This window comes from Bufo gargarizans, chromosome 3 (assembly GCF_014858855.1).
Source record: "Bufo gargarizans isolate SCDJY-AF-19 chromosome 3, ASM1485885v1, whole genome shotgun sequence".
Lineage (NCBI taxonomy): Eukaryota > Metazoa > Chordata > Amphibia > Anura > Bufonidae > Bufo > Bufo gargarizans.
Window position 1 is genome coordinate 493,455,259 of NC_058082.1, and position 13,416 is coordinate 493,468,674.

General features: G+C 43.9%; 1 protein-coding gene across 1 annotated transcript in view; it reads left to right on the forward strand.

Moving 5' to 3' along the window:
- CCDC92B (coiled-coil domain containing 92B) overlaps positions 1-13,416 on the forward strand; it is a 117,765-nt gene that overhangs the window by 76,110 nt on the left and 28,239 nt on the right. Inside the window, exon 2 of the mRNA XM_044287962.1 lies at positions 8,832-8,879. Coding sequence (XP_044143897.1) covers positions 8,832-8,879 — 48 coding nt within the window. The remainder of the gene's footprint in view (positions 1-8,831; positions 8,880-13,416) is intronic.

The following is a 13,416-nucleotide window of genomic DNA, read 5'->3' on the forward strand; positions in this document are numbered from 1 at the left end:
AAGGAAGTCACTGGTGTCCCCCAGATATGTAAGAGCACTAGAGAGTAGGGGTCTAAGTAGCCAGTTAAGATATTTTGAAAGGGGCTCCGTTACTGACCCAATGCCCGCCACAATCGGGGCGGCCAGGTGGTGATGTGAGGGATTTATGTACCTTAAGGACAAAGTACCAGGTGGGTTTCCTGGGGTATCGAGGTATTAACTTATCCAACATGGCTTCAGAAATGAAACCGGCCACTACGTACCTGTGCAGGAATGTTTTCAATTCAAACAATGTGGCAGCCAAGGGATCTTGCCCTAACTTCTCATAAGTAACACTGTCTCCCAATTGTCTATCTGCTTCCTGCATATAATAAGTACGGGTAAGTAACACAAAATTGCCCCCCTTGTCCGCTGGCTTGACAACGACATCCTCCATACTGCCAATCTATTTTAAGGCAGCTCTCTCACCTGGAGGGCCCATGAGGGCCTTAATGTCCCTTAGGACCCGTTTATGGAAGATGTCGATGCCACCACCGGGAGGCATAGGGGGACAAAAAGTGGATCTGATACCTCCTCGGAATCCATCACCTACAGTGTACCCTTCTGCTTCACCTTGAAGGTCAGTATCGGTAAGAAACTCCAAGCAAGAGACTTCATTATCATCAAACTGGTTATCTAAACTAAACCCCATAGGATTAGTTACTGCTGGTATTTCACCTGGTTTAGTAAACCCGCGGGTGTGAAAGTGCATCTTTATACATTTTGTGCAGGTGAATTTTGCAAATAGTCTTGTACAGGTCTATTTCAAAATCAACCGGATTGAACTGTTCAACCAGACTGTATCCCAGCCCTTTATTAAGGACTGAGATACAGTCTGGCGAAAGCTCAAAATCTGTGAGATTGATGACTGCATCGGGTGAGGGGGTGACTAAGTCCTGAAACACAAAGGAGTTTATTGTGTCCAAGTGACTTGTCTCCTTCTGCGGGTGGATTTCCTTATGTATTTGGTTTCTTCTTTTCTTCCTCCCTCTTCTTGTATACCTTCTAAAGGGTCTTGTATGGTGGTGTCATTGTCATAACTTCCTTCCGAAACCCTGGAATAAGAATCTGTGGTCCAATAATCATTTCTGGTCTTACGTTGAGGACGTGTTTTATTTTGTTTACGTTTATTCCACTCAAAAATATTTCCATTGTCGTAATCGCACTTGTCTCTAAGGAATTTATCTTTTTTCCTTTCCTTTATCCCTGCTTGTATGAGGATAAATGTATTATTCAGTCTCTTATCGAAGTTCGAGAACTGCGCTTCTGTTAGCCTTGCTTTTAACTCATCCTTGGCTTTTTGCAGCTCTTCACTCACAGCTGTATACTCCGTCTCATGTCTCTTGAGAATCAGCTGAAGGATTTGCATAGAAAAGACGGTATTATTATACCAACACACTGTGAAGATGCGTTTGCGGTATATGTTCACACCCAAATATAACTGAATTGTATTGTGAATAGGAATTTTTAAAACATAACATTTACTAGATCATTTAAAATAAATGCCACTTGGTGAGAAACATAAAGGACAAACACCTCCGCTGTAGCATAAACAAATAAAGGGTGGATCTTACCCCATTTGATGAATTCCACAGCCTGTGGAGGACGGTTCAGGTAGTGGGTGGACCACCGGAACCTGTGTGATCAAGGTGCTGATGTCTATAGGCAATATAACACTCCTATATAGCCCTGGTATGTCTTTCCTACCTACATATAGGTGGGGGGGCTACTTGAGCAGCTGCCTAGCACACATGGAGCACCCGCCCCGACAGGGGCGACCCCATACCGATCCTGTCCCTCAGTATGGGCCTTGTGCTATTTTTCCCTAATACAAAACCCTACATGCCATGTTTCGGTCCTAGACTCCAGACCTCCTCAGGGGTTTCATAGACGTATTCAGGGGTAACTAGAAATAAATTAACAAACACACACTAAGTATAAGTCACATATAAAACTGAGTTGCCAATGTTCATAAATTGGGTTCACACTCAGATTACTTACTGAAAGAAGATCGTTTGTAGCCTCCTACTTTCAATCCGGATCTATGGTGTATAGTATCCGAGCCTTGACATGAGAGGTGTCCCAAGCAAGTGTCTCACCTCAAATAGTGGCGATTTGGGTGAGCAATTTGTGGTTGTTGCTCACCTCCTTATATTACCCCCCTTCCTAGTGGGTGTACACCCCCCTGTAAATCCGACTCACCTGTCCATAGCGATCACAACCTGTGTGATTGCCTGTGGAACGCACGCCGCTCGCGTGCGTTCCACCGGACCGGAAGTTGTCATCACATGGTACTGGCGAAACCGGAAGTGAGGTAAGGACCTGCTTCCAAGCGTCGCCGGTTGCATGGCAACACCTGAAACACGGCCCTGAATGCCGCAAATGATGACTTGCAAGCGATTCTCATCTCTGCTGGATCGCAGTATGGATACTGGCTGGCAGGACATTTAAACACATACCCCGGCTCCACTGCAATTATAGCAGCAGGCCAAAGAGGAAATACTATTCTGCTAATGGTAGCAGTATTTTGTTTGGGTGACATCTACCTGTTCATTAACCCCAAAATGCCCAACGCGCTCAAATTCTAAAGCACGTGCGCACATGGGTGAGAATGAACAACCAGATATCACCACATTAGATACAACCCTCATTCTTGCGCATAATCTGTGAGTATGTTGCACCATATGTATGTATTGCACATATTCACAAAAAGCAGCTATAGTGTTGTTGCTCGTTTAAACCCGCAGGATGGACAGTCTTTAGGTAGAAAATCCATTTTGCTTCGCATTGGAGAATTCTCCTATCGAAGTCCCCTCGTCTGATGCCCGGTTTAATTTTTTCAATACCGATGAAGGAGAGACATTCAATTCTTCCATCATGTTTGGTATTCACGTGTCTCGCCACGGGTGTATCTCTGGCATTTTTTATGTCGCCGACATGTTCTCCTATTCTCCTCCTAAACTCTCTGATTGTCTTTCCGACGTACTCTTTCCCACAAATGCAAGTGATTTTATAAATTATTCCCCTGCTTTTGCAGTTAATAAAATCACCTACATTGTATATTTTTCCGGTGTTATTGCTCTTAAAGATTTTGAAGGAAGTAAGGAAGACAGAGAGATCCGTCTCATTAGCACATATAATGGCTGGTCATCTGCAGTTAGAGACATTATCTCGAGACATTGGCACGTACTGCGAATGGACCGTGATATCTGCAAGGTCACAAGGGAGCACCCCAGCATTACCTACAGGCGCGGCAGAAGTATCCGTGACCTTGTGGTACATAGCCACTATACACCAGCAGCCCCCGGAAAAACTTGGCTTGAGAGAGGGATCAGTGGTAATCACAAATGCGGAGGGTGCGTGGCGTGCCCCCTTGTGACCAAGACGAAAATCTTTAAGAGCAATAACACCGGAAAAATATACAATGTAGGTGATTTTATTAACTGCAAAAGCAGGGGAATAATTTATAAAATCACTTGCATTTGTGGGAAAGAGTACGTCGGAAAGACAATCAGAGAGTTTAGGAGGAGAATAGGAGAACATGTCGGCGACATAAAAAATGCCAGAGATACACCCGTGGCGAGACACGTGAATACCAAACATGATGGAAGAATTGAATGTCTCTCCTTCATCGGTATTGAAAAAATTAAACCGGGCATCAGACGAGGGGACTTCGATAGGAGAATTCTCCAATGCGAAGCAAAATGGATTTTCTACCTAAAGACTGTCCATCCTGCGGGTTTAAACGAGCAACAACACTATAGCTGCTTTTTGTGAATATGTGCAATACATACATATGGTGCAACATACTCACAGATTATGCGCAAGAATGAGGGTTGTATCTAATGTGGTGATATCTGGTTGTTCATTCTCACCCATGTGCGCACGTGCTTTAGAATTTGAGCGCGTTGGGCATTTTGGGGTTAATGAACAGGTAGATGTCACCCAAACAAAATACTGCTACCATTAGCAGAATAGTATTTCCTCTTTGGCCTGCTGCTATAATTGCAGTGGAGCCGGGGTATGTGTTTAAATGTCCTGCCAGCCAGTATCCATACTGCGATCCAGCAGAGATGAGAATCGCTTGCAAGTCATCATTTGCGGCATTCAGGGCCGTGTTTCAGGTGTTGCCATGCAACCGGCGACGCTTGGAAGCAGGTCCTTACCTCACTTCCGGTTTCGCCAGTACCATGTGATGACAACTTCCGGTCCGGTGGAACGCACGCGAGCGGCGTGCGTTCCACAGGCAATCACACAGGTTGTGATCGCTATGGACAGGTGAGTCGGATTTACAGGGGGGTGTACACCCACTAGGAAGGGGGGTAATATAAGGAGGTGAGCAACAACCACAAATTGCTCACCCAAATCGCCACTATTTGAGGTGAGACACTTGCTTGGGACACCTCTCATGTCAAGGCTCGGATACTATACACCATAGATCCGGATTGAAAGTAGGAGGCTACAAACGATCTTCTTTCAGTAAGTAATCTGAGTGTGAACCCAATTTATGAACATTGGCAACTCAGTTTTATATGTGACTTATACTTAGTGTGTGTTTGTTAATTTATTTCTAGTTACCCCTGAATACGTCTATGAAACCCCTGAGGAGGTCTGGAGTCTAGGACCGAAACATGGCATGTAGGGTTTTGTATTAGGGAAAAATAGCACAAGGCCCATACTGAGGGACAGGATCGGTATGGGGTCGCCCCTGTCGGGGCGGGTGCTCCATGTGTGCTAGGCAGCTGCTCAAGTAGCCCCCCCACCTATATGTAGGTAGGAAAGACATACCAGGGCTATATAGGAGTGTTATATTGCCTATAGACATCAGCACCTTGATCACACAGGTTCCGGTGGTCCACCCACTACCTGAACCGTCCTCCACAGGCTGTGGAATTCATCAAACGGGGTAAGATCCACCCTTTATTTGTTTATGCTACAGCGGAGGTGTTTGTCCTTTATGTTTCTCACCAAGTGGCATTTATTTTAAATGATCTAGTAAATGTTATGTTTTAAAAAATTCCTATTCACAATACAATTCAGTTTGCATAGAAAAGCCAGCGTGTAACTCTTTCCATTCCTTGGCAAATGCGGCGTCTTCCTCATACTGCATTAACTCTTTGTAGATTCTGAGCCCTCTAGGGACTCTATGACTCTCTTCATAGGCCTTGAGTGAGTTGATAGTCCAAAAGAGGCGAACCTCCTTGTCTGCCAAAGATGCAACTTTGTATTCCAGAGTTTTTATACTCATAGACTGCAACGTGTCTTGATGGTTACAGTCACAGAATGCACTTGCTTCTTCTCTGCCTGAATTCAGACAGGGTGCGCCTTCCTCGGTAGCCATATTTGCACTAAAAAATCCCACAAGATGAACCAAAACACAAAATAGCACGCTCCGCCCGATGGATAAGTCCAAAGTTCATGTATCAACAAGAAAGAAAAAAGCAGGGCGGCACTGCTGTGTATGGCGTGGGAGTGCACGGGATCCAAGGCGACTCTGTCGACATATACAGCCAGTGAACGTGATGCTCTTACCTATAATGTTAGTCCCATAATATGTATGACATGGAGAAGAAAAGTAAAAAGAAGGACGGCACTCACCACTGCTGTAGTCAAATCCTTTATTCTTTATTCTTCATATAAAAGCGATAGGCAGGAGCAAGTCTGCATGTGCACGGACAGAATAGCGGCGACGGCCGTTTCGCACGGATTTGCGCTTCGTCTGGCCTCTGACCTCACTGCGCTAGTATGCGTCAGTGCCTTATAACAATAATAATAATGTTGAACTGTTGAGCTGTACTTTCTGTTCCATTGGGTGTCAGACTTTCATCAATTGGATATTAATGATCATCAATATCAGAAGCCTGGAAAATGCATTTACGTTCATAGAATAACTCCAATATGTGAACAGTAGGGGTCTGACTCTTGGCACACCCGGCAATCAGCAGTTTGAGCTCCCCGGCCTCTTCCAAGGTCAGTGACATCACATTCATCGGTCACATGGCCTAGTTGCAGCTCAGTCCCATTCAAGAGAATGAGCCTGGGGTGCAATACCAAGCATAGCAGTTATAGAATGGATGGTGCTGTGCTTGGCATGCTGTGAGGAGGCTGGGAGTTGGACACCCACTGATCACTAGTGATGATCGGCAGGGGCAATATTCGAATTCACGATTTTTCGCAAATATTTGGGCGAATATTTGTCATATATTCGAGAACTTGCAATTATTTTCTTGATTGCGAAAATCGGCAATGTAATATGCGCGTATTGCGTGCGCAATACAGGCGTGGGTCACTGTTGCTACATTTTTCAAGCTGCTAGAAGTTTCCTGAGACTGGAGAAAATGGTTGGCACGGCAGAACATTACAATAGCTTTATAGGCAGGTAGAGTGCTCCAATATATTCGCGATTGCGCAAATCCGCAATTAATGATGCGCATATTTTTGCACAATACGTGCAACGTCAGATTTTAGCAGGTCTGACTACATATTACTGACATCACTATGTCTGTAGCATGTATGTATGGACAGCAGAACTTATCACACTACCTAACACCCTGCACTGGAACCTACCAGCTACACCATAGATCAATCTAACCTACACTGACTATCTCCCACTAACTATCTGTATTATATATATAAGCTAACTAACTAACTAATGTAATGAGTTTGACACACCAAAGCAGAGAGCACAGCAATAACACTGCTCTCTCTCTCTGCAAAATACTGCGTACAAGGGCTGCTGGGGAGGTTCTTATATAGTAAGGGGTAGGCAACTTTCCTATTGGTTGCTAGGGATGTTGCTAAGCTCAGAGAAAGACATTGCAGCCTTCTCATTGGCCAACAAGCAAGAAGGGAGGTTACTAATGAAAAAAAATCTAGAATATTCACGAATACGAATATATAGCACTATATTCCAAATCTTCGCGAATTCTTGAAGTGCCGATATTTGCAATTAAAATTCCCGATTTAAATATTCACGCCCAACACTACTGATCACATACCGTTAACCTATCCTGAGATATCGTTATTTTTGATGATGTTATTTTTAATTTTCCATGTCACTTTTTAGATTTAAACTAAAATCCAAAAATCCTGCAGTTTTTGCACTGGCCACCATGTCTAATAATTGGCGCCACTTCTTTGTTTATACAGATCACTTTACTACAGTTAACTCATTTTATTCCTGACTGTAATGATATTAACTCTGTAATGAATTCACTCCTGTGTATAGATAAGACAGGATCCACCATTCACAATAGGCGATTGTCAGAACTTATCTAGTCTTTCCTTGTACAATGACCTCTGCACAGGACACAGAGCATGCCTTGAAAACTCTCCCATAGAAGTCAATGAGGTCCTCACCTGACCATGGGGCTGCCACAATTTTCTTAACGCTTTCTAAATGCTGTTAAAGGGAATCTGTCACCTGCTTTTAGCATTTTAAGCTGGCACCATCGCTATGTTGACTAAGTACCTTATTTCCAGCAGTCTTCTTTTTACTTATTTTCGTTTGGTAGTTTTGATATAAAAGCGATTTTTATGTTATGCTAATTAGAGTCCAAGGTGCCCAGAGGGGTGTTTTTTTCACTCTCCGGTGCCCAGTGACGCCCCCCTGCAGTGCCCAAGACAGCCTCCTGATCATCAAAACACCTCCCACAGCCCGGCAAACGGTTCCGCCCCCTCCCCACGTCATAATCTACCTTATAGAAATGCCCCGTCCTCCTTCCTGTCTGCGGCCAGACAACTCGCGCAGGCGCAGTACCGCCTACGGCCTGCGCGATCATCAACGTCCTGAGGGCAACAGCGCTCAGGTCACATCACTGGGCTCGGCGCATGCTCAGTGAGACTTTTGAGGCTGTTGCCCTCAGGAGGTTGATGATCGCGCAGACCGCAGGCGGTACTGTGCCAGCGCAAGTTTTCTGGCCGCAGACAGGAAGAAGGCCGGGGCATATCTATAAGGTAGATTATGACGTGGGGAGGGGGCGGAACCGTTTGCCGGGCTGTGGGAGGTGTTTTGATGATCAGGAGGCTGTCTTGGGCACTGCAGGGGGGCGTCACTGGGCACCGGAGAGTGAACCTAATTAGCATAACATAAAAATCGCTTTTATATCAAAACTACCAAACGAAAATAAGTACAAAGAAGACTGCTGGAAATCAGGTACTTTAGTCAACATAGCGATGGTGCCAGCTTAAAATGCTAAAAGCAGGTGACAGATTCCCTTTAAGAACAGCTCAGGCTAGATGGCCGCCCCCATAATCATGTTCTGCATATAGAAGTAATAAATCTGCAATCAGAAAATAAAAACTGATTATAAAAAAAGATGGGCTGCTATCTGATTTTAACTGGCAGATACAAATTTTGGTGACACATTAGTTATTTGCACTGTGCCATCTGTACTGTGTGCATGATAGTTACAAATTATGCCCTCTGCACCAGAAAACTGCGGCCAAAAAGTTGCATGGTTTGGCGCACGTCGTATTTGCGCAAACTTTTGGGGGTTTCACTTAATACTCCCCACTTTTCAAAGTACTCAGAAGTATGGGGCCAACTTAGGCAGCCTGTCACATTTTCTATGATCTATGTCAGGAAACCGGCATAGATTATAGCAGAAATCTGCATCGGCTGCGCTCCCTTGCTGGTGTTGATCTCCATTTAGGCTCATGGGTCGAAACAGACGAGCAACAATTGTTAAAAGGCGTGCGCTCGTAATAATTGTGGCTCAACGGATGCCGGTGGAGATCATATTAAGAAAAATAGAAAACGTTTTTATGCTTGTTGCTAACTGAACTAATATCTTTTATATGTTTTTTTGTAGAACTAACTCAGGATCTTGAAGTAAAGCAAGTGGAAAACTTTCATCAAGGTATGCAAATCTCTCTCTCTCTTTCCTTTCTTTTCCCCCTTGTTAGTGGCAACATGGCAAAAACTGAAAATGCCGCCATCCATAATAATCTCACTTTGCCCGTGTTATATATGTACTACAACACATAAACATAAGGTGTGTTAGGGGTTCATGATCGTATTACTAATAATTATTCCCAGTGGTCTGGAGTGGTTTAGGGTGAATACATAATTTCAGTGGCACTGGATATCAACAGAGATAATGTAATTCCCTGTGAGGGTATAGGGCCGGACGCGTTCAGAGTGCGTTCAGTGAAACTCGCACTATTTTGCAAGCAAGTTCAGTCAGTTTTGTCTGCGATTGCGTTTAGTTGTTCATTTTTTTTCCACGCGGGTGCAATGCGTTTTGATGCGTTTTTCACGCGCGTGATAAAAAACGGGATGTTTACAAAACAACATCTCTTAGCAACCATCAGTGAAAAAAGGAATCGCACCTGCACTTGCTTGCGGATGCAATGCGTTTTTCACGCAGCCCCATTCACTTCTATGGGGCCAAGGCTGCGTGAAAAACGCAGAATATAGAACATGCTGCGATTTTCACGCAACGCAGAACTGATGCGTGAAAAACAACGCTCATGTACACAGACCCATTGAAATGAATGGGTCAGGATTCAGTGCGGGTGCTATGCGTTCACGTCACGCATTGCACCCGCTCGGAAAACTCGCTCGTGTGAAAGGGATCTTACACAGCCAACATTATATGTACCAACATTAAATGTTAGCTTAACACCTCCCCCTCATACACAGATACATACACGCATACATACAGTACACATACAACAGGGAAAAAAATACTGTTTTGAACCCTGTTTAGGCAATGTGTGGCTGCAGAGAAGAGCTATTTCTGAGGGGTCTTTCTTAGGCTAGAATTGACTGAGAGCTATGATCTTGGTCTTGTTTTAATACTGGAAATCTAAGCAGTTCTAGCTGCCAGACAGGCAGAGATAGAACCTTTAGAAACCAGGTCAAGAAGGAAATCTACAGGTAATAAAAGATTTTAAACAAGACTCGTATCTAGTATCTCTAACTACTATGCAGTCTGAAATATACCAAATTTAGCCAGCGTGGAAGAGGGGGGCAGTGGGTGATGTGCTGACAGGTTGCAGGGAGAAGAGAAGAGGTATAGATGCCCTGTAGATAACTGCAGGGGGAGAGGGAACATGGACTTTTGCAAAGAAAATAAAATTGGGGGTCAGTCAGAACATCCCAGTGCGCAGCTGCACGTCGCCATGGCTGAAAACACAAAAACAAACAATGCAACAGCACTCTGCAAACACAAATAATAAAGTCAATATACAGAAACGACAGGCACTCACCATCTGAGACCACCCAGAGATATCTATGTAAAAGGTTAGTATTTATTAGCACCTTATTATAGCAAAACCAAAAATCCAGAAGAAAAATAAAAATACAAAAAAAATGAAATTGTACATATAAAAATATTATATATATATATATATATATATATATATAAAATCTTGACTGGTTACCATACAGTGCGGTGTGTAAAGTGTGGATAGCATACACAGGTCACTGGAACCAATAAGGTGGCTGACATCCACGCCGTTCACACCAACATCTGCATATATCCACCTACATAGAAGTATTCAGCATATATAAGCCAATTCCTTAGTTGCTAAATCCACACCATTGGGTATATGTATCCCCATATGAGAGGTTATCAACATGCAATGGGGTATTATACCCTCCTTAAACCACTATATATAATATGCATTTGGTATCATCTTTCTTAATCTGACATAACTGTAATAAACACATGAAATGCGTCAGTATATTTAATAAGATTAGTTAGCCTCCCCAGAGCACTTGCAGGGGTTAATTGAACTTGAAACCTGCTCAATGATTAAAAGTTAGTCAAGGGTTAATTCTTTTTAGAAATAAGGGTACTTTCAAAAATAAGGGTACAATCCTTGCGGCAGAGGATTCCAACAATCCTGACGCAAACGGATGGCATTTGTCAGGAGGATCCAGATGCGAATCTGTCTGACAAATGCATTGAAATAACGGATCCGTCTCTCCGGTGTCATCCAGAAAAACAAATTCAGTATTTATTTATTTTTTGCATTTTTAGAGGCATGCCGGATTCGTTTTGCTGGAACACTTAATGCCAGCACTAATACATTTCAATGGAAATTAATGCCGGATCCGGCTTTCCAGCAAGTTTTCAGGATTTTTGTCAAGAGAGAAAACTGCAGCATGCTGCGGTATTTTCTCCTGCCAAAATACGTGAGAGGAACTAAACTGATGCATCCTGATGCATACTGAACGGATTTCTCTCCATTCAGGATGCTGATCAGTTTTTTTCCGGTATTGAGCTCCTGTGACGGAACTGAACACCAGAAAAGAAAAACGCTAGTGTGGAATTACCCTAACAAAGTAAATACTATCGTGCCATACTCATTATAGAAAATGTAAAATGCTAATGCTGCGTTATAAATGTTATATTCTTGGCAAATACATTTTGTACAAAATTATTTGTGCCCGTCTGCTGGTGTAAAGGTGATCTCATTAAGACAGGAACCTAATACTAAATGCTACAATTTACTGGTGCCACACTGGCCTCCATTACATTCAAGCAATACAAGTTCCACATGCATGCGGAACCCACATTATATTATACCTCTCATGTTGCCACAATGGCCTCCATTATGTTCAGGGAATGCAGGCTCCACATGCATGCCAAACCCACACTATAATGTGCCTCACTGGCCTCCATTTTATTCAGGGAATGTAGGTTCCACTAGCATGCTGAGCCCACTCTGTATTCCACCTCTCCTGGTGCTAAATGGCCTTCAATGCATACGGGGAGAGCAGGCTACAGCTTTATAGCTGCTCTAATTAAAATCAGCCTATGGGGCAGACAGGTTAATCAGAAGTGCACGACCAACAAAGCCATACATCCAATACAAACTGCAAAGAAAATTGGGGGTCAGTCAGTACATCCCAGTGCGCAGGTGCTAGTGATGGACGAACATCGACCGGGACGTTTAGAGAACGAGCGTTCGCGATCAAATGTTTGCAAACCACTCGTTCGCGGCAGGCCCCATTCACTTTAATGGCAGGCGAACCTGAAAAAACTTCAGGTCATATTTGCAGCCACCAGATACTTACTAGAAGTGCACAAATAGTCCCACAACATGGACAGTGACATACCAGAGAGGGATCAATGGCGAAAATTCCCACAAAAAATATGTATTTTAATCAGGGGCCATTTGTATGCCTCTTAAAGGGAAATTCTCAAAAGTGTGCCCTGCTGGAGCCTAGAAAAAAATTATTTTGGCCCACGGAAGTACAGGCCCCAAAAATTAGGCATTCACTTGGCAGAAAAGAACTTGTGATTATGTAGCTTGAGGTACATTAGGCAGTCACTGGATAAAAATGTTACTGTAGGCCACTGGAGTACAGGCCCCAAACATTAGGCATTCACCTGACAGGAAAAAACTTGTGATTATGTGGCTAGAGGTACATTAGAAGGTCACAGGATAACAATTTTACTGTAGGCCACTTGAGTACAGGCCCCAAAAATTAGGCATTCACCTGACAGAAAAGAACAAGTGATTATGTGGCTGGAGGTACAATAGTCGGTCACTGGATAAACATTTTACTGTAGACCAATACATGCCCCAAAAATTTGACATTATCCTGACAGAAAACAATTTGTGAATTGATTATGTGGCTGGAGGTACATTAGGCGGTCACTGGATAAAATTTTTAGTGTAGGCCAGTACAGGCCCCAAAAATTAGGCATTCACCTGACAGAAAAGGCCTTTTATGCCGCTGTATATTCATAAGACAAGGACCATTCTTTGTTCTGGGTTGTGGCGGATATGTGTGGGCTGGCAGGAGGAAATTCAATTACACGTGGTCGTCACAGGTGTTGAATTCCTCCGAGATCCATGCCTCATTCATTTTAAGAAATGTGAGGTAGTCCACCCTGTCAAGAGCTAGGAGAGTGCGCTTGTCGGTCATGATCCCCCCTGCTGCGCTGAACGTCCTTTCGGACAGGTCACTCGACGAAGGGAAAGCCAAGAGTTCCATGGCAAATTGTGCCAGCTCTAACCACAGGTCAAGCCTGCACACCCAGTAGTCCAGGGGTTCCTCGCTTCTCAGAGCGTCCACATCGGCCATTAACCTGATGTAGTCGGACCCCTTTCGGTCTAGGCATTCCCTGAGGCTGGATACGCAGGGCGGATTTCAATGGGTTGTCTGCAAGAATGATCTCATATCCGAAGTGACCAACACATCTTCAAACCACCCTCTTCTTGCAGCGCAGTAGGATTGGTACTCACACCTGTTTCGCTGTGGATGGAAATTCCTCTGCTAGCGCCCACAACAGAAGAATGCAGCATCTTTCACAGCAAGGCCTGGAAATGCTGCATTCTGCCAGCCCTCTGTGATGCTGGTAACATGTCCGCCATTTTGTATTTGTACCGGGGGTCTAAGTACATTGCCACCCAGTACTGGTTCTTGCCCTGTAT